Below are 27,108 nucleotides of genomic sequence, written 5' to 3'. Positions count from 1 at the left end.
TTGTGGCCTGAGACCTGCTTTCACCGCAACTCTCATTATCAGAGTGGAATAAGGATCTTTAGGTTTAAGTCTGTGCTATCTTCACTGGCCTTTGCACCAGTGCTCTTCATCAAGCGTTAAAAGAGACACTATAGCCGGCGATGAGGTCTAAAAAGATATATTTTGAATACCTCAAACTTACAAGTACAATATTGAAAATGCTGATTGATGCTCTCAGAGTGCTGTACTTTTAGTGTTCAAAAACAAACAGACAAGCTCAAAATCAGCAGCAAACGAATGGACTTACAACTAACTATACTACGTAACTTTTCTGGTAGGGTTTTCCACCTGCTTTTCTCCATGGAGATATTATTGCTTTGCCTAGTATAATCCACAGTATCTCCATGGAGACAAGCAGGCGGTGCCTCCAGCCAAAGTTATAGGTCAGAGCAAGAATGCATATTTTTCAAGGTATTTGTGAATTTACCAATGAACACACAGTAATTGAATAAATGCAAGATAGAATTTTTTTTTTTTTTTATGCCATACAGGGTCCTCAACACTTAAAACTTCAAACAATAATGGAAGAAAACTAGGCTGTTTTCTTGCTTTAATGCAATCTATACATCCAGTTAGTTCAAAATTATGTTAGTGTCATTTACAATAATTTAACATTTAGTATAATTTACAATTAAAATAAGTAAGTACTAACTAAGTACTTCCCCAGCAGATTTCAAGCTACACAATACACCCACATATGTAGCCATACAGCTAATTCTAGGCACATGGGAAGCAGCTGTTTTCTCCACTCATTACACCAACACATGGATCTATGTGCCAGTGCTAATCTGTTCACAGTAAGACAGTCATCAGCATTAGTCACTTCCTGCAATTACTTCATTTGTGTCATACATTATAATCAACAGTAATTTATCACAGTACTTAAAACAATGGGCCCGCTGTTCCAAGTCTATCAGTGTTTAAGTGCTTTAGAAAAATTGCTTCACAGTCCGGGATAACTGAAGTTTTAGAAGATTTTTTTTCTCCTTTTTTGATGATTTAAGAAAATTCCTTCATGCACTCAAAGTGGAGCTCCCCCTTAGGCTAAATCCACAGTGGGACGTGACATTGACCTGCAGGACATTAACCTTATAGTGCGTGGACTCCCTAGTGAGACATGGGGGTCACCGGGGTCACAGGAGGTCAAACTCTTCAGGGGCCTTTCATTTGATCACATTCACACTCTCTCTCCATCGCTCTTCTTTAAGCGAAGTCTGGCGCTTCTGAGTGGGCTTCATGTAGCGCGTTTTACCCAAAACCTGCGACCCGGCTGGCCTATCCAACGTGAATGCCCCATCTTTGAATTGAGTCGGAAACCTGTCTGGTGCGCTGGTCTCGGGAGGAGTGGAGTGGAGGGAGGAGAAGGCAGGAAGTGGTTGGGTGGAGGAGGTCTTGTGGGAGGTTGAAGAAATGCGTTCCCCTTGTCTTCTCAGAGACCTCTCCTCCTGCAGTGTCCTATGCAAATGCCTGTTCTCCCGGCCCAGAATATTTAACTGTAGGAAGAGAATATATATGAAGGCAGAAGAGAAAACTTCAATCAGATTTTTCCAACCTTTTGAATTCAAATAAACAAACATGCTTTTCAAACCAGTCTCTATAAGATTAAAGAGACACTATGTAAGTTTTCAGGTGGAGGGTCCGAAACTTTCTACTCTCCATTGATGTAGTTTTACTTGGAATATTCCACAAAATGGCAAATCTTCCTCCAGGTGCATTGTCCTGTGTTTTATAAATAATTTAAAGATGCAAATGCAACTTTTCTGGTGCTTGGACCCGCCAAGTTTTACAGTGTGTAAGTGTTTCTATGGAGATATTTTTGCTTTGCCTGAGATGGTTCGCAGTTTTGGTGTTAAATGTTTCTATATTAGATTTAATCAGTTACAGATGTTATACAATGGATGGGGTCGCCTTTCCATAGATGTCACTAGCAATTTGGGCTGATTTGAGATTAAGTTTAATGCTATACTGTGGAACAAAGCAGTTATATCTCTATGGAAACAAACATGAGGTAGAACAGTTGCATAGCGTGCCTTTAATTTCAAATAGAATCCACACTTATAATGGAAAATATGTTTATTCCCCACGTTACACATACAAATGAGCCCCAAGTTTTCATCAAATGTTGAAATATCTGAGTTCCTGTTATGCTGCTTATGTTCTATTGTGTATAAAATATGACTTTATGAGATTTGCAGATCATTACATCCACTTTTATTTACAGTGTCCCAACGTGAATTGGGGTTGCATTGAAGCATGACAGTGAAAATCAAGAAATGAGAAAAGTTTCAAACATCATATTTATTTAGTTTAATCAACCAAATTACAAAACTTAATTTGAAGCTATGAATAAATATCAAGCGGCTATCGCGTTGATGAAGCAACCCGGCATTCGATTAAATGCTTAATTCATCATTCACAGCTGCTTTCATGCCTCTTGAAACACAAATATGAATGGGGAGGAAATTGCAAGAAGCATTTTTTTCCTGGGATAGTGTTGTGCTCACAGTTTGAAACGGTCACAAGTGGGAGTCATGCAATGGTGTAAATTTCGACATGAAAACAACCAATTTTGGGCTATCATTAGAGGTCGATTTGACACAAAATCATGCGTGACACAAAACAAATCCGCCATTGTCAGAACATGATTGGAGCCCCACTAAAAACACAATTACAGAGCGACTAAATTAAGGGTGTTTTATATTTTGACAAGGACATTTGGGTAAAACAGCGGTGAAAAAAATACTAAAAGCATTTGTTGTAGCGAGGTGGTAATTATATGCAAAATGTGCCAAGTCTAAAAATTGTAATACGGTAGATAAAAGGTGGTAATAATGTATTTTTAGCCATAAGTGGAAGTAAAATAAGAAATTAAAGGCGGTGTGATGACAGTTGCGCTCCTCAACATCTGTTTTTCTACATGTTTGTCTGCGGTTAAAGGATGATGTCACGCGAACATGTCTGGTCGTCTGTGCGGATTTGACAAGAGAGAGAGAGAGAAAAGGAGAGAGAAAGAAAGAGAGCGAGACAGAGAGCGAAAAACAGATGGAGAGAGAGAAAGAGAGAGAATTCTTTTTGACGTGGAATATTGTGTATGTGAGGGTGAGAAAGAGGGAAAGAGAGAGACAGAGAGAGAAAAAATGTGAGAAAAGGAAAGAGACACAGAGAGGGAGTAAAAAAGAGAAAGCGAGAGAGGAAGAGAGGGAGTAAAATGCTTCCGGAGCTACTATTTCCCACATGTTCAATAAATCTTCCCAAATGTATTGCATCTGATGACTCAAAATAGCATAGCTTAAACCCTGACATAACGGCGACATGTGTCAAAAAACATCTTAAGACGCTTAGGGGGTATCTCCGACTGGCTTCGTTTAAAAGAATTAAAATTTCCACATGAAAAACAGTGAAGATGACATTTATAATTAACTGTATATCCACGCAGACCTGTTTAATTCTGCTTGTCCATTTGGCTACCGCTCTGGACGTGTTATTAATTGCGAAAAAGGAGAAGAAATGAAGGAAGGGAAGGGGGGTGAATTAAAAATCGCAGCTTGTCTCCTCAGCTTTCACATGGTGGACTGGTGGTGTGCATATGTCGGGATGAAAAGGATGTGTACAGGGGAAAGAGGAGGAGGAGGAGGAGGAGGAGGAGAGAGGGAGGGGAAGAAAGGGGTAAGACAGACAGAAGCGCTCAGAAAAGGAGGCGCTTTGATGTTGCATGTTGCCGTTTCGTTAATTTGTAAAGACGTGTTTTCCATTTTAACAAATCATGAACGCGGATGGGGTAACTCAGTTGAAGTTTAAGAGCAAAGTTGGTGCATCATGTTAGGAAACTTTAATGTACAGAATTAGTGCAATCTCTATACCACAGTTAACTGAAAGATTGTATTTGCTTCAGATTTCACTGTATGAGTATGGTTGTGATGACTGAAAATGATTATTCATTTTCACATGGAATAACGTGTATTTTTGTGATTATAATTTTTTTGTTTCTTGTATTTAAAGATCCTATATTACAAAAAATACTCTTGTGAGCTTTTAGTCATGTTGGAACGTTGTTACTTTATCAGAAACATACAATACCTGGAGTTTTGTTTTGTTTCATTCACACAGGAGTAACCCTTTATTATTAGTCTGTTTACATTTCCAAAGCTCATAATGCTCTGTTCCACCTTGTCATGAAGCAGATGTTTTCAAGTTAACAGCAACCTTTTAATCTTCTGTTCAGTAGAAATTGGCCAAATGACATCGCAAGGTGGATCAGAGTGTTTTTGGTTTGAGAGAAGACCACGGCCTACATATGCAGGATTTGTGTGTTAATGTGTGTGAATGAAACAAAACAATTACCAAGTTCGTTTTTGATGAGGAAACAACATTGTAACATACAGTATATCAGAAAATAGAGTAACATGGGCCCCGTAAAGGTGCACTACATTTACACTTTCTAATGGAGTGTATGCCTACATCTGTTTTTCCTATCATCTTACACAATATGGTATTAAACTTAAATATCTCCATGAACACAAGGACGTGGAGCCAGTAGGTCAATTTAAAAATCAGATCTGTGGAAGGGCAAGCCCGCTCTCAGTAATAATTAATTTTTTCTTTTTCAATTTTTTTCCAATGAAACACCAACTGCAACTGTAAAGAAGTGGAAAATTCTGGGCAAAGCAATAATACCCCAGAGACAAGCAGGTATAGCAGCCCCCCCCACACAATGCATCTTTAATGTATATTGCGCATCATTTTGGTTGTGAGAAAATGCATCACACCTGGAGAATAGAGGACCTAAAATGGTTTGAGTTTGACTGAATGAGACTGATCTGAAGCACAGACACAGAGGTGATTTATACTGTGGCACTGCTCTCAGATAAATGCAGACAATCCATTTAGCATCTTGATATCTGAATGTGCCTCTGGTGGACACTGAAGGAAACTGTTTGGTGTAAATGAACTGTTGCCTGTCCAAGCTGAATCAATAGGTCTAGCAAATGTGCAACAACTGGGTTTAATGTCATGATTAAAATGAAAAATAAATACATAGAATAATAGATGACTAAAGGCAGAACCTGGGTTGAACCAGTACAAGCCCAGGACTTTAAAAATGGACTGCTGACTGACCTGAAGATGTGTGCTTCCAATACATTCACTATGAATCATGGCCACCCAATCATTATTATTGCTTGTATTAAAGACATTTGCTGAAATCCTATCAGTAAATAACTTTCTACATAGGCCTGTCATGATAACAAAATTTGAAAAGTGTGATATATTGCTGAAGTAAATATAGATGATAAAAATAATATTGATGAGGAGAAATTCAATTTGTCAACTGGACAAAAGTTTATTTGGCCGTATAATGAAACCAATTTATCCCACTAATTTATATTGAAACTAATTTATCCCACTGACAGAAAAACCCAAGGGCAGATTTAAACCACAAAAAAATATTCTAAATGTACAATATTGCTAAAAAAACATGAGCTGCAATAAATAAATGGCAAATGAAACACTTTAGTATTTAGTCTGCATCTGTAATGAGTCATAAGTTATTAATTTAGCCTTTCACGCCATTAATCTTATCATATAGCCAGAAAATAACCAAACATTTGCCAGTAGTGCAAAGGAACTTTCAAATATCGAACAATAAATCGATATAGTAATTATCAGGCCTATTTCTATATTTCTACAGTGCTTTATACATTTACATGGTGAATATTAGAGATACCATTCCACTTCTGACCTGTGCAACACCTCTCGTATCTTCCTCATTCAAACCTCTTCTCACTGGAACACATATGAAAACTTCAACAAGTACTTCCTCACCACGCGTCAATCAGCGGGCTACTCTTTACAAAAAAGTCAGGCGAGCCGTTCCCCAGACTCTGTAGTTTTGGAGAACTGAGAGCGGCTGCCGAGTACTTTTTTGATTTCGCTCTCCTTTGGTGATTTGTTGACTCTTGTGAAGTTAAAAAAATGTCAGCTTTTTCCTTCCCGAATATTCCTCTGTGTTTTTTCCTCCTTTCCTCCCTCACATTGTCTTATCACAGCGGGCCATTTCCCTATGCTGTCACATACAGATCAGCGTTCCTGGTATTGATATACATCCCTCTTTTACTTTCTTGAAAGGGAAATCATTTACCAGTGGAAAGGAACGTCACCGCTTTGTCCCGATATGATTTCACGCCCCTCCCTCCCTGCGCCCAAAGTATGCCCCAACCCGGCTTTTGGAGCTTTCATCGTCGGAAGAGGAAATGGATGCCTGTGTATGAGTGCGTGTGCTTTTGAAGTTGGCCGCTTGAAAGGGGGCCTCTAGTGTGCGAGCTCAGCAGCAGGTGGGCTAGTGCGTGGGTGTGAGTTTGTGTTCACCGCGTAGAAAGGACTGTCAGGACCCTGTGTCTGTTTATCTAACTATCTGCTGTATACCTGTAATGTGTGTGTGCGTGTGTGTGTGTGCGTGCGTGTGTGTGTGCTCACTTGTTGATTTAGCTTCTGGACGGCCTCAAGGTTGTTTTGCAGTCTGGTCTGCATCTCCTCGATTTTGCACAGATTTGAAGCAATGCAAGTCTCTTGTTCGACTCTGAAATGAGAAATGAAATGAGACAATGTGCATGTTTTAAGCTGGAAGTTATGATATTTAACATTTCTGTACAAAAACAAGACATGTAATTAACAGCTTACTACTATGAACTATGAACTATGGGCTACCGTCAGTATTTTTGCCATCTTCAATCGAATAATTTAGTTTAGTATCTCCAATCTTGATTCAACAGTGTGCCATAAATAACATAATATTTCAAACTTTATTTCCATATGACACAACATGCATTTAGGCAAACTTTTTATTATTATTGTAATAGTTCAAAATAGTTGTTCCTGAAACCGGTTCTGTAAAAAAAAAAACACCACTCTTTAGCTACAATCCACACTGAGATCATTTTTTGCAGCGAAGTGCATTTTTGAGTTTAAGAGTTGCCATCACATCTCTTTAAAAACCTACAACATAAAGAAGTTGGCGCGTGCTTTCATTATAACCACCTTCATAATAAGTTATTATTGAACTCAAAGATGGGTTAGCAAATGTCTTCCAGAAATCATTAAATTAGATATGAAAGACCATATAATATCGAAAAAACAAAACCAAACGCAGCCAGGAAACATTAAGAGTACAAGAAGCCATTTAAGATTTTAACTGTTTATTAAAAATGCTTTTGTGAAATGACAAACAAACGTTAAGGTCCGCTATCTGCAGAGCCAGGGCTGACTAAAGAATGTCTATTAAATTAACGACGCTGTATAATGGCGCTCTATACGGGCTAAGGATCTGCTGCCCCCGCTTTGAGCTCTTTCTTTCATGCCCCACTGAACCTGTCCAGTTAGCATTGAGGGGAAAAACCTTCTAAATACTTTATTGAAGACTTCTTAGCCCATTAAAGTACTGCAGTACCTCCCCAATGTTAATTTTCTTGTAAAAGAGCAAGCTGGGATTTTCTATCAGAGCGGCGAAAGGGAAGGCGCTCCTCGTTTTGCATGAGTTGAGAGGACGCAAGTGCTCATCAAAACACTAATAAATGGCATCATTGTTCCTGCATATCGAGAAGATGTGCACAATGAAGGCATGAATATACAAAGACTTTGGGCCCTATTAGCCACAACTTAAAACATTTAAGATGTGAGCAGACACTTGAGGGAGACGCTAATATGCAAACTGACATTTTAGTCTGAAAACTTTATGAGACTCATTAGAGACACAACACAGAGCCCGTGTTTTTAACTGTGAAACCTCAACCAAGAGACAATATCAATAAAATAAAAGGACTGCGTTGGTGTATGGCAAAAAAACAAACGGCAAAGTAAATTGTCTCTTTTGGGATTCCTCTTCAATGCTAATGCAAAAACAGTATTAAGTGCAACATGGTGTGGTTTAATCCAGCCACAGGGGTCAAAAACCAGTTTGTGAAAGATGTGACAATTTTGTCCATATCTAAACTGAACACATGCACATGGAATGGCCGCAAGCTTCAGCTGGAAGCGAAGCAAGCCTAGCTTAAGATCTAGAGATGCACCATCGCTGTACTGCAGTTGTCCTCTGTTCCTGACTGGTTTGCATTACAGGATAGGTCAAATAATAACAAAGTATAAAATATAATTAAATTCTCCCAGTATTATCATGAACCACTATAGAATCACATGGTAAGTTCTTACATTGTTTAGCTGAAAGGAAGTCAACTACATAGACCGTGATCCTTTGCTCTTTTTCAGCAAAGCCAATATGAATAAAAACCCCTGGCTCAGGTGAGACAGCAAAGTAAATGTTTGAATACTGTGCCAAGTTTGAAAAATAGCCCAACCTGAGCATTATTAATCATAGCAGCTGACACAACATCATCTAACCAGAGGCATTTACCAGAAAGTAATATAAGCTCTGCCAATGTACGTAATTTTAAAAGAAACCTAATTTCCTTAAAATGACATTCATAAACTGAGCGTAATTGCGAGTGACCCCTCTAACATATTTTAATTTCACACTGTAATAATGACACAAAGCACATTAATAAGAAGAAATGCTGAAATTTCCTTTGATCTTTTAAATTAAAAATGCACAGAAGTCTTATGAGTTTTCCTTAGGCGGGGAAACAGAAAACTTCAAGTCCATAAAAAAGATTCCCGACATGATTTAAAGACTTTGGTAATGTGGTCTTTGGAACATCATGAGCCATCACTGCTACAGAGACAACTGCGATTTATGCTCTTTCAGTTCGGAGGCGGTGAGGCGAGGGGAGCCTGGCATGACGCTGTGTAAACATGTGTTTCTGTGTTTACACGCTAACATGGATGCGTGTAATTAGCAGCTAACCCAATCAGGCTGTGGATAATTACAGTCGTTAGTGTCAAAGCCAAGATGGCATGCTCTCTAAACCAGGCAATAAACTACTACTACGCAGCGCTTCCCCCTTTTCCCCTCCGATCTCGCTCTCATCTTTCTTATTTATTGCTTTGGTTTTGCTGTAAATTTTATGCAAGACTTGAGCCTCTCGTCGCGCAGCTGGCTCTTTCTTATCTCCATCGGCGTGTGTGTGTTTGTAGAAATCCTCCGCTGTGATCACGGGCTGCTCTTAATTGGAGGCACGTCGTTAGTGGTGCGACTGATGAAGCCTAATGCCTAATGAGCAGCCCCAGATGGCTCGTGTCAGACAGTCACCCCGTCAGTTTGGTGCCGCCAGCAAAACAGGCGTTCATCTCAGCTTCCTCCACTTGTTTTCAAATCCTCACAATATTAGCAGTGTTTTCAGGTAGGGAGAGTTCATGCTGATCACTTGATTTAATCCAAGGTTAGTTTAGTTGAGTCTGGCAGAAAAAGTGAAGAGACTTGGTGCTTGTGGTGAGAGGTTGTTGTTTTGAGTTTTAAAATGATCTACAATTTAGCATTTGTAGATTTGAAAAAGTATATTTTTTGTTCCTGTAAATGACTTTAGTTGCATGACTAATGGTTTCAGAGGATGCTTGGTTACCACTGGTATGAAGATTACAAAAAGTAAAGGCAGATCTCGATTAAGACCAGTGGGCCATGAATTTTAAATTCTATATTTACAAAAACAAATAATTTGTAACTAATTATATAAAAATACCACCATCAGATTTTAGTTATCTAGCTAAAAAACAAACTAACATTGTCTTATGTTATCAAAAACAATGGTTTCTGCTTTGGTGGAAGAAAAACAGATGATTTTTGTAATATGTACTGCATTTTCTGTTCCTGGTTTAAAGCTCAGGATTGAACATCAAAAACTTTATGTTACTGGAGAAATATGCCAAATCACCAAAACACTGTAAAAATGTAACCAAATGAGCAGTGGAACAATCTGATATAATGTTGGGTCACTGCTGGTAAATACAGTTATCACTCTGCTTTGTCGGAATACTCTGAATGAACACTATGTTTAGTATTTAGCATCTTAAAATCTCCATTGGTTTTACATTAAGCTAACTGAAAATTCTATGGGCTACACAATGCTGATCTCTTTCATGACAAAGAATGCTCTACCTACTGTTCAACTAAAGCTTTATGATATTTCTTTGCCTTTCCTACTTTTTATACACATCTGAGAACACCAGGCCCATTCCATCCTCTTCCTCTCTGTAACCTTTATGTTGCTCTCACTGACACATAATAACTGCTGTGATGTAAAGTCGTGACACAGGCAGCCACAGAACAGTAGGCCAAGTAATGATAATACATTTCTTTAATAAAGGCACATCTAATGACAGAACCTGCGTGCCGTGTTGATTGCTGTCAGTGATAGTGGCAATGGAAAGACACACTAGCGATATCCTTTTTGCCACAAGTAATGAGATTATTCACTCGATGTATATGAGATCTTATGACATATCTTTCGCCATATGGATGTATCATTTTCATACATATGGCGTTTTGGGGTAGATGTGTTTGCAGGGCATGGAGGTTGCAATAATGAAATGAAATAAATTAGGCATTCTGGTAATAAAGCAATGGGAGAACGGATGGGGAGGCACTATTGAAGCAGCTTTCATTCACTGTTTTTATCTCATTCTGTGTTATTATATTCGCTCAATCAAAAACCCTGTTATGCATACATCTATATGAACTGCCTTCCTGGCTATGTCCCACACTCTCTCTCTCCCTCTCTCTCGCTCATTCCCAATTATGAAGGAAAGACAAAGAAAAGCGATTCATCTTTCTGTCGCGGCCCCTTAATGATATCATTAAAATGACTGACAGCTTTGAATAGCATTGAAAGCCCTTGCTAGTCAAAACAAATCTGATGCGTTTTGGAAACAGAGCTGGGTGGTTTGAGAGGGGAGGGGTCCTGGGACGGGCGTGTGTATGTAAAATGTGACGAGGTGCGGAGGAGGGGAGGGGTGGGGGGGTGGGGTTGTTAATGCGGGGGGACCTCGGGGGGTCAAATAAGGGGTGCGACGCTGGAGGCAGGTGCCCCATCACACCAACAGTCTCTCTGCTTTCTCACTCCAGTCCTACGTACACCCATTCCCATCTGTGCCACATTCATTTTCATTGCCTTAATGAACATAATAAATATATCTCCTCTCTATTGATGAATGCTATTTGACAGCCATGGGGGAGGCAATGCAGAAGAGGATGGGCCCTTGATTGGAGTGTAATCATTGTTAAAGGCCCAGCATGAATCACATATTCAGATTGGCGAGGAAACACAACACACGCACATACACAGTGAAGGGGGCGCACACACAGGTGGCTGGGCCCATGGGGTGTCTCATTCGCAAGTTGGCACTCCCCGCTGTTATTATCATCATCAGCTTTGTTCGGGCGAGATTGCGTGTGAAAGAGCGAAGCATGGTGGCCAACGCTTTTGTTAAGATCTGAATGCTTAACTCTGTTCAGCTGGAGGGGTGAAGTGTACATGCTTGTATGGGTGGGCACACCAGATCACTCACGTTCGGTCGTCGCGGCAACAACATCTCTGCTCTGCAAACTGGCCCTGCAAACATAAAAGTAAATACATGAATTACAAGTCCAGTATCAGTAGGTGTTGTATTAGAGCAATAATAGCAGTAGTATCAGTTGTAGTATCTTACAGTAGTAAAATAGTAGTGTATAATATAAATAGTAATAGTTTATATAGTAAAAAAAATTTATATTCCTCTCTCACCTGTAGCTGTACTTGCACCTTTAAGCGCTCCCTCTCCTTCTCCTCTGCCTTCCCTTTCAGTCTCTGTAGCTCTGCCTTGAGTGCGCTGTTGGCCTCCTGGAGATGTCTGACACAGGGACACAGTTAAATACAGAAATAAAAGGGGCACAGAGCAACATTTTACATAACATTCTTGTTAACAAGGCCTGTTGTACAAAATGTATCTCAACAATGAGCTCTACAGTCACAAGCATTATCCCTGCAACTTGCCCATGCAAACATACATCAAGGCTACTATTACCGAGGTCTATATTTGCTATATATGGCTGTTTACAATAGGCATTATTTAATTCAGCTCTTGTAATGCTTTCATGTTTATGGAGGCATTCTATTCAGAGATGCTAGTTTTTAACATAATGTTTATGTTGAGAAATACCATACAACCCCACGCATTACCATGTTCCTATTCCAGAAGCTTCTATTACCAGTACTACCAATAATACCTGTAAAAGACTCATCAGTCTAACTTGTACATACATACTTTTATTAGGTAACAAAGTAAATATATTCAAGTCCTTAATAACTATCTGCCCCTGAGTGGGGCAAAGAAAGGCTTGGCACTACAGAGCAGAAGGACAGAAGACAGTTTGTACTTTGATAAGGACAGAGACGACTGAGTGATAATGCATCAACGTTATTATAGACTAGAGTGCCCCTATAGATTCTTCAAACAAAGACACAGGAAGACTTATATAAAACTTCAAAACAACTATGCAAGGTCGCAAAAGTTATGTGTTTAAATTGCTATCAATTATGTGAACTATTCTATTTGCAGCTTCCTGGTTAAGATCAAAAGTTACAATGCATCAAAGACAGAAGTGACAATACTCACTCTTTCTCCTCAGTGACCATGCTAAGAACAGTGCTCTGGGCTTTCATCTGGGCAGACACGCTCTCATTGGCCGCTCTGACAGGAACAGGGCAAACACAAAACACACAAAAGGTTCATTACAAAATTGGTTTATGGAAAAGAATGATGAAGATGACATACATTTGTGTCTCTTAGCCACCAGTCATCACTATTATCATTATGACTCAACAACAAGCGGCATATTCTATCCCTGAAACTGTACATGTGAGACAGCACAGTAACAAAAATACACTGAACTGTAAAAGTTCAATGTGTCAGGGCATCCTCTGATTAAACCCATAAATCACTTCAAATTCTTATAATAATAATAATAATAACATCATATCAGACTTCTGTTGTCTACTCTCAAAGCCAGTTGATACAATTGACAAAAATCACCAAATTAAAATGTATTTTCTTACTTTTGTTGTGTGATCCATTGGTCTATATTCGTCATCACCAGTTGGCTCTCTTTGCGCAGGTTTTCATTGTTGGCTCTCACTGCGTCTAGCTCCAATCGCAGCGAGTCTACCTACAAACAAGATCACCACATTAATGCAAAAGTATGTCTTTCCAAACTACAACTTCCCACTTAAAAGCAAGCACAAACACTCTTGTATTAGATTCTGATTTTATTTTACATGGATGTATAAGTCCATCCTACACACTGTCCCCTGCTGGTTATAGATGTGCTAAAGCTAAAAAGGTTAAAACAGAATAAGTGTGGTTCAGATCGATATGCAGCAAAGTGAGGGTGAAAATGAATGTCATAAATAGAGCATATAATACAGGGGCAAAATTAGGTAAATTGAGAGTAATGCAGGATGGAGGAGATGGCCTTTGCAGACAGGGTATAAATAGATAAATGGGAGGAGCATAAGGAGAAGAGATGGAGACAGGACCAGTTCTAGCTTTATCTGGGGCTATGTGCAGTATGCTTCCTGGGAGCCCTAAGTTTAGAAAATCTAAGTGTTATATTACAAAATAATGTTATAATGTTTTACCTCCTAAAAGTGTACCTGGAGATGTGTTTTGTTTCATTCACACATGTGACATGTAGCATGTAACTTGACCTGATGTAGTAACCCGCTTGTTTCCATGGAGATAGTTAAGTTTAATGTCATGCTGTGGAACATTCTAGGTAAAGCAACATGGATGCGAACAGTGGTAGACCCTAAGAAAACCTTCCGAAGTTACACATTGCACCTTTAACTAATCCACAAGCAAAAAACCAAGACAACAAAACCAGACTACATGAACACATTTCCTCAGGAATAATAAAGTGTACCTTAACCTTAAACTTAACTGTGTCAAAAGTATAAACCATGTGTTTTCAGACACACATTTACACATGCATGACAATTATAAATTATTTTGACTAAAGTACTAATAAATCAATATTTATTTATTTATTTATTTATACAAGAAATACAATAAAACATATTATCCTCTTAAATGCCTCTTACACACTGTATTTTAAAATAAATACTGAAGTAATTTGCAATGAGTAATAGTCAGTAGTGGACGTTCATCTTTTGGAGGTCCCCCTAGTGGTTGGCAAAGCTCTATGCATTTGAGAAAACCAAAACCTCACAGTAGGTGATGGAGAGATGGGGGTTGGTAGCAGGCAGAGGTACAGATTGAGAGTTGTGGGGTGTGTGTGTTGTGAAAAGTGAGATGGGCAGGCACCGGACAAACTGCTGACTTTTACATTCGGGGTCTTATCACTGGGACCTTTCCGGGCCTCAACTCTCAGGACCCTGACACATTATTCTTATCGCCATGGCAACACCTTGATATACTTTTACCATCTCCCCACAAAGCTTTGAGCAGCCGCTTAAAAAAGTTTCCAATATGTGAGCTGTGATTTGAAGAGTCCCAAAATGGCATGTGATTAACCTAAAATGAAAAAATATCAACTGCTGTGTGCGATAAATTATGTGCATGTGACCTTTGAATGCGGCCTACTGTATATGCCAATATATTTCATGTTGATATGAATCTGGAGCTAAATACTGGGTAGATAGGCTCTCTTTATACACTGTAGCATTTAATGTCTAGTGTGACTTTGGCGATAATTTCCCAACTGACAAATTTATAGCTCCCCAACTTCATGTGGCAAGCCTAAATGCCCGTTCATAGCGGTTATCCCAAAGTGAAATGTGAAAATAACATATTTTAGTTTCCAAATTGGGAGAAAATGAAGGACTGCGTTGTGTACTTTTTGTGGTTAGTGTTTTTTCTACCATCTGCGTTAGCGCTTTCTGAGCTAGCTGGCTATCAAAATCAGAGTCATTTAATGTATGGACAGATACATTTGGTAGCATTACTAAATGTTGAAATGGTGAGAAACGTAAAAAGACACATGACGAAAATGGATGGATGGATGGACCACATAAAAAGTTAAATTAATAATTATTTTGGTGAAGGATCCACCCCACCATCTGCATCCTCAGTATGGAAATCATGTCTTGTCACTGGGAGTGGAGTCGCCTCTACACAGATCTGAACTGTAATTTGGCCTAGTGGTGTCACCTGCTTGACTCCATTAGGATGCAGATTTATTGACATACTGGGGACCATTCCATTCAAAGCAGGTTGTGGACCCCCACCACAAAGGTTACTTAATGCACCTTTTACAACTGTCAAGTCCTCCAGAGGATGACAACAAAGTCCATCGTTTTATTTTCCTTGTCAAATAAAGTATATTTCATTTTGTGAACTTTTTATTTTGACCATTTTATTGACAGTTTACACCTGAAGCATCTACAACAATGTTTTAAAATTGGGTTGTTGTTTACATCACTTGTTTTTATGCAATACTTTTATGTGCATCGAACCCAGCCACTGACACATCATCAATAATTAAAATAGCAAGTCCACTTTTAATTGGATTTCTTGCGAGCAGTGTCCGCATTTGAACAAACAAAGCAATCAAGAAGTACTGTGAGAATGAGAAATTAGATCAAGCAACTCATTCAATTCTGAATCCTTAACTGAGTCAAAGCATCAATTGTAATTATATTTGTCAATATGAAATACATTTGGTGAATCCCTTGTTGAATTCATTTCTGTTTTCCACATACAAATCATCATTCCAAAGCAGCCAGCGTTGTAAATTAACTGGCCCAAACTACACATTAAAGACACCACCAATATTAATTATATACACAAAAATGAAATCATACCAATCAAACGCTGCACCCACAATGCATCTGGGCGCACTTAGGGACGTACACACAGCGGCTGGATCTGTGGCAGGGCGTAATGACAGTAATTACCTGTGGTCCCATATTAACATGTCCCTCCTGACTGTGTGACTGGCTCGCTGGCTGCTGCATGTAAATCGCTGTGCTAGTCCGATGTTGTGATTAGGACTAAATTACACCCCATCAGCCTGTTTCCACTGGTGTCAGGGGAGAGGGAGAGGGCCAGAAGACAGGGGGCGGGGCCGCTGACAAGAACAGGACATTTGCAGAAAGAAAGGTAGAAGGACGACGCACAGAGGGGGAGGAGGAGGAGACGCACACCTGCTTAACATTTAGATTGGTTTTGTAGCACAAATATTTTAGCAGATGATGGGGGGTAAAGGGGCCAACAAAACGCATTTGGGAACGCACTTAAACCCGAGTTTAGTGATACGGCCGGACCTAGGAGTTGATTACTGAGCTGCTGGTAAAAAATTTGGAATAGTTTCAGCAGCAGCAGGGACAAAAGTGATCATTTTGATTATTCCATCACGCAAGCCAGAAAATGTGCGGTCCATATTCACCGACAATAGACTGGCGCGCTTTCTCAGAGCTTATACATCTAAATGAACTTTCATGACATACCACGCGGCCTACCTGCAGAGAGAAAAATGATTTTGAGGACTTTAGCAGTTAATGGATTTTCCATCTATTCTGTTCTCCACAGAGCAGCGGACAGGCTTCACATTGCACATTAACGGTACAGTTTCACTAAAACAGACCAAGGTCAAAGGATAAGCATAATTCAACTTTCAGTTTTTGGGGCAAGGCCAGGAACACTAAAAATAATAATCTGTGACTCATTTTCTAATGATGCTGACTAGACTTTGCAGAGGCCATTAAGAGAAGAGGATCACATCAGGAATGGCATCTGGCACAAAAAATCCATATGCAATATGCAAAAGCACTCTAAGGAGTTATAACACCTATAACACTGCTTGTAATTGTTGTTTTGGATACATGAGAATATGAAGTATACAGTGCATCTGAATACTGTCAAACAGATAATATCTGAGATATTATTTTTTGTCAGTATCGCTCACACAGCACTGCTTCACATTTCTTTAACTTGGCTGGTTTATCGGATGCAACACTCTGTTTTATTACTTGAGTAACATTCAAATAATATCAAATACCAACACTTAGAGTTTTGAGTTGTGTTAAAGTACTTCTTCACATACACAATGGAAAGCAATGCTGCTCATGCTTATAGACAAACATTTAGCTTGCTCTTCCCACCTCTAGAACTAAATAAAATAAATGTCTTGTCTAAAAAACATCATCAGCAGAGTGGAAAAGCTGATATGAGCCATTACGCTGTTGCACTCAGCCCATCAGAGCACATCCCCTCATCAAATTAATGAACACATTTATTGTTAAACATGATTTCATAAAACATTCATTCATTCTGTCTAATTAAAAGACTCAACAGGCCTGACAGCACTTAAATATGCGTACTTATCACTCACTGGGCTCTGAATTAAAGATCTATACTGCACTGTACATGGATGTCTATGGTGCCCGTGGAGATGAGGTCCTCTTCCTCCTTTGGACCTAATGGTGATAATCGCGGCGTGACCCTACATTAAAAGCGTGTGTGTGTCGTTGTGTGTGTGTAGTTGTGAGTGTGTGGTTGTGTGTGTGCATATGTGTGTGTTTGTGCGTCTCTGTCTAATGGTGATGATGATGACATGTTCCCCATTAGACCAGTCAGTGGGCCACAGCAGATCTAGCATATTAATGATGCTGATGATGGCTTCTTTAATTACCTTGGTCTGCTGCAGCGTCCTCTCATCTCACTCTCCTCTCCTTCCTACGCACGCTGCCGGCTTGTTTACCCGCCATTATTGAAGTTATCTTTTGCATCTAGCCTCCACAAGCGTAACATGTAGTTTTGCAAGACAGACAGGGCATCTGGCATAATGATAGCCAAACCACTGAAGGTGAACCATGTAACTTTTCTGTTGGAGGTTTGTTATTGCTTTGCCTATATGTATTATATGTATCTATCTTGCATTAATTTCATTTAAAGAATGCTTTCTTACTGTGAGCAGGCTCGCGTATCAACATATGTGACCCGTAACTTGGCCTGATAGTGCCACTTGCTACATGGAGATAGATAAGTGCAATGCCATACTGAGGAACATTCCAGGGAAAGCAAAAAACATCTTCATGAAACAAGTATGCAGGTGGCGGACCCTCCACCAGAAAAGTTACAACTTTAAGTGAGGTAATGAGTGAGAAAATGAAGAAACTTCTCTTAAAAACTGGTCATATTAATTTGAGGTAGCAGATGACTTTAATACACGTTTGAGGAACTTCTTAGACCTGTGCTAATACAATATCTAATCAAGTAAAATGTACTATTGTCCATGATTGAATAATTGTACTGTGGAGCTCTACATGAAAATTTCTTTGACTGTAAAAATTGACTATTCACAGAAAAATAATATTTAAAGTTTTCTCTTTTTATTGTTGATCATATCTCTTTGAGCTAACTAGTTCTTTTACTTGAAGATTTCTTAAAGAGGAGTCTTCAATAGGCCGTTTTACAAAGCTCTTTTGAAAACCTGTTAAGAGGGCAGTTGAGGTGAGATGATTAAAAACTTTACCTTGAATACTGGCATTTTACATACTTTTATGCATTTCCCATCTGCTAACTGAGTGGCTGATTTTATAAAGACAATTTTATGACACATTGTACTGAATGCTTTAGATCAAGGCCATACTTAAGCTTTATTAACAGTGAAGTGGTTAAACCTTGAACAGGCATGAATTTGAATGGGCATTTTGATGAAAAACGTACAGTAGTGTGAATGGAAAACTGATGATGCACTATAGAAAGAGGTTTGGGAGATTTCACTTGTGCATTCAAATAAATTAAAATATCTAACAAATAAATTAAATTATGGTTAATTTAATTATGAAACTGTAAGTAGAATCTGTACACATAAGAATTTAATTTGAATTAGGAACCACAAGGACCCACAAAATAACTTATTTGTTCTCATTGCTACACTCCAGTTATCTATATAATGAAAACCTTGAAAACCAAGCATTTTAACTATGAGTTGTTTGTATTCATGGAGAAGGATAGGTTTAATGCAGTTCTGTGGAACATTCAAGGTAGACCCATCACCACAAAGTTACATGGTGCATCTTTAAATAAACAATTTTACAATCTTCACATAAAAGTAAAAGCTGTTGACAAATCTAAAATTATATTAAGAAATTATAAAATGATAAAAACCTAACTGAAAAAAAAAAAAGAGAAATTAAAATACAAGTAACAAAGGGGGTATTTCTCCACACAGACAAAGAAATGCTGTCCCAGTGCAAACAATGGTCAGGTTGGCTGCATGACTCTATGTGTGAATCTCAAATGAAGCTCTGTGCTGTGGTTTAATGAGCTGTGTGGGATGACAATGGGGCCACACATGCCTGAACATACATATGCACTCACTCACTGGACAAATACCAAGTCCATTCTCCGCTTAAACAATCAGACAATCGCACTTCCTCTCCCGATTCATCACCAAAACAAATGAGCGTCATTTGGCCATCCCTGTTTCCCCCTCATCAGACCTGTGAGAGTAAAAAATGGAGATCTGCCTTGGGTCATTCTTGGCTAATTAGGCCGGACACAAGGCTTTTAGTAACTGTAATGAGTGGGACCAATGGAAAGACATGGCGTCAAATTAAAACTAAATGTAGGGATTATACAATAACACGCACATCAATATACAGAAGAGTGAAGAAAAGTGAATTTATTTCTGACTCACAAAGAGACATCATTGTAAAGGAGAACCTGTTCTAAACTGAGTCCTGGTTAAATAAAGAATTTAAAAAAATAACTCTGATCCACCTGCTTGTCTCCATGAAGACGTCATTGCTTTGCTTGGAATGTTCCACAGTATGGCATTAAGCATTTATAATCTATCTAGCATTTAGCCAATACTGTGAGCATGGTCTCCTCACCACAGAAATGGCCTGTAAGATACTACAGTCTGGTCACATCACCTGCTTGTCTCTATGGAGATAAATGATGATGATACTGTGGAACATTCCAGGCAAAGCAAGAGCGTCGCAAATGAGCCAGTGGTGGAGCTGAAAAGTTACATAGTGTCTTCTTCTTTAAACAAATGAAGGTTTGGCATATGTTACTCTAACATTAAATAACTATTTTGTATCTAAGATAGATCTACTGACTCCTACAGCCACAAAGGCATCATCTGACTCAGAGTACGCATGCTGTAATTGACTATAAATCCTACATTGTAACTTGGTCCTAAAAGGGACTTATTGCAGCGGTATTAATTTCACAATGCAATAGTCAAATAAAAAAACAACATGTCATTGCATTAGGAGATCCTTCCCTGCTAAGAACTAATCAACAAGCCTGCTTCAAAAACCAAAGTTCACTTTTTTAATAGTTTGTTTAGATTTAAAGTCACTATCACATATTGGAAACAAATGACTTCAGTTGTTACAAAAGATCTGAGGACTAACTAGAAAAAGTTAATAAACACGAACCCCATTTGAACTTTCGCCATCAGAAAACTTACTGGAAATTCTCATTAAAACTGTTTGAAATCTTTCACTCCATGCTAAAAGAGCTTCAAGTCAACACACTGCTAATGACTGTGATTGTGTGTGTGTGGCCGAGAGAGGGGGAGAAAGAGGGGGGACAGAGGAGAAAAGTGGAGATCTGATCACTGTTTGAAGCAACAGAAGTCACAAAAACATGCCTGGTGTTTACCACTATTTGTATTTGAACTGGACTCATGCAGAGGGACAGGCCAGAGCGATGTGGCGCGTGCATGCTAACACCAAATTGCAAACATTATAATCTATGTTTCCCCAGATACTAAACACATTCAAAGACACACATTTCGCACAAACACAGCATATACAGTAAGATGTACAAGACACAGCTATCTGAGGTTCACCTACTGTGCACCCAGGCAATTTGTAATATAGATTTCCTCTATAGGCCACTGTAGTGTACCATTTACCATTTCAAAACCTTTGATTTTTTCACCAGCGGATAATTCATCTTGCACTGGTCAATAAGAGCGATCGGGACCTAATGAAGGAGTTATAGTCAGCCAGGACATCACACTGGTGTTTAACTACTCGTCAAAATTATTGAAAAGTTCCTCTGATGTTGTGAGAAACCAGCAAAATGTTAAGGAGATAAGATGATGTAAAAAAAAGAACACGCCTATAATCCAGAACACATTTACTAGTATATGGCACAATCGCACATCAAAATAACACAAAATGACATTTATGTGGTTGATCCTTGGGAGTTCAAAGACTGTGGACTTTTCATTTTATTCTACAGAGTCTGGATTGATTACAATGACAGCTATTACAAAAAATGCATTTGTGGAGATTTATGTTTTCATTTTGTGTGTACAGAATTCATTTTCATGCAGTCTTATAATCATTTAAATTCAATTTTGCTCACTTTGAGGCATAGTAGGTACTAACCACTTGAGAATTAGGTCCTTACATTGCAATTTCTTGTATGTTTTTCTCTAATACCATCGTCAAATAGTCCCTAGAATAACTAACAGCTGTAATGCCATTCCTGTAAGCTGTAGCATGTCTCTTAATGCATGACTCAGTTTTGACAGAAACATATCTGACATCATTGTTTGATCATGAAATGTACTTCCAAAGCAAGAAGGCTCCAGCAAAAAGGTCCAAAGATGAAAGAAGGCACTTTTCCACAGCTGAGAAATACTGGAGATGAAGAAATCTTTTTGAAAGCACTGTCTTGGCTACTTGGCTACCTAACTGGCTAAAGTCAGTGTGTCTACTGGCCCTGGGTAATCACTGATGTCAAACCCTACTGCACTAATGTGAGGGGGAGCAGTGATGTGCCATGTATTATTCACAAGGCCCGACAGAAAGACAAAAAAAGTAAGGTGAGAGAGTGGAGGACACATGGAGTAAAAAGACTGGAAAAAACATGAGCGTTGGGGTGAGAGGGAAGCGGAACCAACTTTAAGATGGAATTGAACAAAATGCAAAATCAAGATCCGAGTGGAAAGAGCACCATTGCGCAGTGAAGCTTAAGACAGAATTCAAAGTTTGTCGAATCTAAATGAACATCACTTGCCGTCCTGGCTTTACCCTTAATTATCCATTCTGCCTTTGTACAGCAGCGGCTCAGCTCTGACAACTCCGCTCCCCTGAGAGAGAGCCGCCCCCCGCCCCACCAAGCACCCCTCTCCCATCCCGAACATTAGGGAATAACAGGGAATATTACACCCCGGAATTAATGCTCCAAATCACCTTGCCAGGTTTAGGTTCCTCCAGTATACCTCCCCTCCTCCCTCCCCCCATTTGGACAAGATAATCCGGGCTCTAGTGCGGGATATACGCCACTAATCATCAAAAAGGTACGGGAGGGAGGTGAGGGAGACCTTGGAAGGGAGAGAACAACACACACCTTTATATATGTCTATGGAGCAGGCCCAAAGCAAGGGGAAATGAAACCACTTTTATTACACAATGGCATTTGAATGACAGTGAAAGGTATAGCCATTACATTATATAGTTACTTAACTTTTAATCTGACATTAGCTTTAACTTTAATATCCTTTTTCATTGGAAATATAACTATTTTAGGTGGATAAAAATGCAATCAAAAATGTAGTATATGTATGGGTGCAACAAAAATTATGCATTTCAACTATAGCAATACTGGCCCAGATTTATACTGCGCTTTACAAGCTTCTCAAAGCACTTCGTAATTATAGTCCATTATTCATAGATTTTTCTCTAGCTAGAACTGAAGAGACATGAGTTGAAGGCCACTCTGACCCCCTCTAATCACTCCCAATATTCACACAGGCATTAGGTGTCTTGCTCAGGAACACAACGGCAGTGAGTAAGAACTGGTTAGAGCTGCATTTATCCATTACTCAACTAACCACTATGGCTAAATCCCCAGGAATTTAGTAAACAGTTTAAATTACAAAATTTGAATGACTCAGTTTGAACTAAATCATACAATATACAATAACATATGTGGTTCACTTTACTGTAATCTAACAACTTCAATGACTAATCTCTTAATTTCAGAAAATTGCACTTAACAGTTTAACTAATGAAATAATATGTAAATACAGTTATATTAAATAATCATGTAACTAAGCACAATGAGTGTTTAACCTGTTGGTTTATCTAAGCGTAAATCATGAATCCTGAGTTTATAGCCCACTCCACACTGGTGATACTGGTGTGTATGTAGTGTAGTTGTTTACCTGCTCCTGTGCTTCCTGTTTCTCTGTTTGTGCTTTGAGTCTGAGATGGACAGCCTCCTGAAGCTCCCTCTTCAGCTCAGCTTGCTCAGTCTCCAGCCTCAGCACCACTGACCTGTAGAGACACAAACATACACACTTATATATTTATTTTACCTTCAGCCATTGTAAAAAAAAAAAAAAAACGCACTGACTTTAAATAATACATAAATAACAGCAAACACATTTAAGTATTTCATTTACCCATCAATACTGAGGAAATCTCTGTAGGACTGAAGAGTTTGAAACGAAGTGAACGCATGTCTATATATTCATAGTAATTAATTTAGGCATTTATTTGTGATATTTATTCACTTAAAGGTAGATTTTTTTTATATGTAAAAAAATATGTTTCATGGTAGTACTTCAACATGTAATCGATGCCTCTGTGGTCAAAGGTGATTACTGATTGGGTTTGAAAAAAATATGATTTGCACTATGGGGTCGGTAGCTTATATACATTTATTGCTTATCCGTCTATTTAAACTCTTATTCAGCTCGCCTAAAACTGTAAATATCTTAAATAATGCATAGACAAAAACAAATAGATTTAAGTATTTAATTTACCCATCAATACTGAGAAAATGTGGTGTTGTGGGACTCGGTGTGGGACCAGAAAGTGTAAGCATGTGCGTATAAATGTGTGTGTGGCAGGCCAGCTAAGGGAATGTGAAGGGGATCAATATAAAAGGGTCTATTCCTGCCACGCAACTGTGCTCCTGTGTGCTTGTGGGTAACATGAGTGTGTATGCACGTGCACGCCGGCCCGGGGAGTGCACGTGGGGCTGCCCTGGCTACAGCCGGATCAATACGACAAATGATTACCATTTCCACAAACCTCCCTGCACAGTCTCAGTGAGCCTCAACATCCCCTACAACTCTCCACACACACATGCACACCAACAAACTCTATAGATATATATACAACAGGCAAAACAAACCACCTCCACTGCTGACCTATAGCTCCAATGAAATATTTAAAAATGAGAAATTGCAAGTTTATGAATAGTAAAAAAAAATATTTGGGCCTTGAACACGCTAGCACACATTTCAAAACAAGTAAACCATAAATGTTAATTGGCTTTTTATTAGTAATTGGGATGAAATATTAATTAAAATAGAAATACAAAAATACCTAAATAATTAAATATCTAACACCTTTTTATAATTGAAGTATTTCTGAGTGCTAATGAGGAAAGGAAGAAGGTAAAACACTGAGCACACAGGAAGGCTTGTTAAAATTCTGTGACCTATTGTCTTAAATCAAGTTGTAAAATACACTTAACAGGTTCAATCTATTGTAAACCACATAAATTAAAGAGAGAAATATACCCCGACTGAGTACACTGGCAACATGTTTTAACAATAAACTAAATGAAGCCAGAACAATGGGACAACTCAGCGGTCGTAAAAGCTGAGATTGGAGCAGGGAAAGTGAAGAGGAAAGAATATGTCTGATAGATAGGGCCATAGAGACTGAACATGATAGGATGGACAGAGCTGTGGAGAGAAGGCGGTGAAAAAGACAAGGCATCCTGCGGAAACATGGGGATTTCCCAGTGCACACATGGAAGCCATCAGCGTAGTGTTGTTGCTTAAAAACCCTTTATGTCTTTGCACTTATTAGATAATACCCAGTTAACAGTAAATGCAATGTAATGTAATGTGCAGACTTGACTATTGTTTAACCACTTAAAATTAGCTGAAATGTCATAAAAGCTAATCATTGCGAGGGGAGGCTATAAAAGTTTGGAGCATGCCGAGTTCTAAATTGCCGGGTTGTGGATAAAAATGTTCCATGGTTGAACTTAACCGAGAAACTCCCTAAAAAGAAAAAAAAAAGGAGAACGTTGCAGTCAGTGAAGTCATGAAGCCCAAAACCACAGACCGCAAGTATGCAAAACAACAAAAAACAAAAACAGCCCCTCAAACTGGGTGAGACGTGCTAGCTTATGTCATCGCCGCAGCCTCGGTGACACACAGGGGTCAACAAGAGGTCTCACCCCTGAACTTTGAACTCCGGGACCCCATCGCATCTGCTTCCAGACGATAAATCTCGAGAAATGTCTTTAAAGGGCCATACATGCCGGTCACGATAACTGCTTTCACATCATCTAATATAAGAAAAATATGTCAGTTTTTGTCAGTATTATTCCTTTGCATGGTTCGGATTTTAAAGGGGCTGATCTGTTGAACACATGTTGAGTTAAACGGCCTACTGTAAGCCAGAGAAAAATTTAAATGTTTTTGATTATAGCGCTTCCACTGGGGACAATGGGGTAACAGGCAAAGAGCTTCAATCCCTGCCTTTTCTTACCTTATTTTCTCCTCTGCTAGCTTTTCCTTATTCAGGCAGCCCTCCATCCGCCTCGCCTCCTCTGCACGGGCTGCCAACTCCTCCACTAAGCAAAGACAGGATAAGAAGAAAAGAAGTTAAAAAAAAAAGAGTGTGATTTAAAAACGCAACAGTTTGCCACAGTCTGGTTAAGATTCATTAGTCCACTTTAAATACCCACATCACAACATGAAAAGCAACCTTTTATTTGAGCTATTGTTGAAAAGGGCGCTGGGTTAACTCTTGAAGGCTGAGATTTTGTTATTTATTGTATTCAGAGAAAGAAGGCTATATACATGTAAATATAAGGTTTACACTGCGCTCGGCATCCTCCAGTGGGCCAAGGTTAATAGAATGATTTACAAAACATGCATACACAGAGGTGATTATTGATTCTGCTCAAGTTCAGCATGAGTGGGAAAATATGAACAGCAACTTGCCTTCAAAGAAAAACCAAAGAAAGTGGGACAGAGAGGAGGCTGTGAATGGCTTTCAGGGGCGATGGAGGAAGGAGGACGCATTCGCACAGTTCTGCACCCAGGCCCGGGCAGCGGCAGAAGCAGCAGCAGCGGCTCTTTGTTGGGAGACAAAAGATGCTGTTCCCGGTTTAGTCAATAGATGGCACTCTTTACCTTGAGCAAGCTACTTGAGTTCATAGTGCTGACTCTGGTCCCTCAATCACACAGCCTTTTCAGCCGTCCATTCCATCTACATGCAATAAAACCCCATTGTCCTACACTTAATGCTTTAGCACATTGAGCAGATGCATAATAAACGCTGGTCAGGTTTCTTGGTTTGGTTTGCTTTGGTGGCCCCTTTTTCAGGTTAAATTTTAAATGTAAAATTTGGTCCCCCTCCCTCCTCTCTTTTCTGCTCTGTGCTGTTTTGTGAGTCAATGTCTCTTCATAGCTCTTAAAACCTTTTCACCAAATTCAGTATTCATTGAATATAACATAAACTGTCAGCCATCGGTGGCCATGGCGAGTGAATATTGAGAAGTGCACACTGAATATGTAGCTGTGTTGAATATTTACGGGCCGGACCTTGGCTTTGTGCGCGCTGAGTGTGTGAAATAAAAATACAGAAATGTTAAGAGTGTTGCTGTAATGCTTTAGAGAGGTGCACCATGTTATGAGCCTTGTGGTTGGACAGACTGAAAAAAGGAAGCTTAAAAACCAATACCAGAAGTAGAAGCAGATAAATACAAAAAGAAAATCTACATGTAATGAAACCATGATAAATGTATGCCTTTCCAGCATTCAAACTGTTTAAACTGAAGCCCTAGGAAAATTGAAGGCATATCTGAAAATGCTAAATATTTAACGATGCACAAACATTTTATTTGTGTGTGGACCTGCCCTACCTTGGCTTTTTCTCAACCTCAAGGTGAGAGTTTGCTATGTATCTCAATAATCAATACAGGCGAGATGTGAAAACTTGAGAGGTGGATCAAATTCACATTTAGGGCATTAGATTGAGGTGACCCCAGTGACACCACCCACCAGGGGAGGCAATTAGCTGCGTGCACTGGCCGGCTACACACATGGGCAAAGGTAGGCACACACACAGACACACACACACATGCACACACACACACACAGCGGTATAAAATTAAGTG

General features: G+C 39.1%; 1 protein-coding gene across 1 annotated transcript in view; it reads right to left on the bottom strand.

Annotated features, from left to right (window-relative positions):
* Positions 1–646: 646 nt before the first annotated feature.
* Positions 647–27,108, bottom strand: part of LOC110160863 (myosin-11-like) — an 84,905-nt gene continuing 58,443 nt past the window's right edge. The window contains exons 19-26 of the mRNA XM_055151263.1: positions 25,473–25,557; positions 23,120–23,231; positions 13,014–13,123; positions 12,574–12,648; positions 11,703–11,808; positions 11,488–11,531; positions 6,511–6,613; positions 647–1,532 (exon numbers count right to left, since the gene is read on the bottom strand). Coding sequence (XP_055007238.1) covers positions 1,203–1,532; positions 6,511–6,613; positions 11,488–11,531; positions 11,703–11,808; positions 12,574–12,648; positions 13,014–13,123; positions 23,120–23,231; positions 25,473–25,557 — 965 coding nt within the window. The 3' untranslated portion in view covers positions 647–1,202. The remainder of the gene's footprint in view (positions 1,533–6,510; positions 6,614–11,487; positions 11,532–11,702; positions 11,809–12,573; positions 12,649–13,013; positions 13,124–23,119; positions 23,232–25,472; positions 25,558–27,108) is intronic.

The sequence above is a fragment of the Boleophthalmus pectinirostris genome, unplaced genomic scaffold, assembly GCF_026225935.1.
Source record: "Boleophthalmus pectinirostris isolate CB_2022bp ecotype Guang Dong unplaced genomic scaffold, ASM2622593v1 HiC_scaffold_15, whole genome shotgun sequence".
Taxonomy (NCBI): Eukaryota; Metazoa; Chordata; class Actinopteri; order Gobiiformes; family Gobiidae; genus Boleophthalmus; species Boleophthalmus pectinirostris.
The sequence above is the reverse complement of the archived record's forward strand: the minus strand, read 5'-3'. Positions and strand labels throughout refer to the sequence as shown.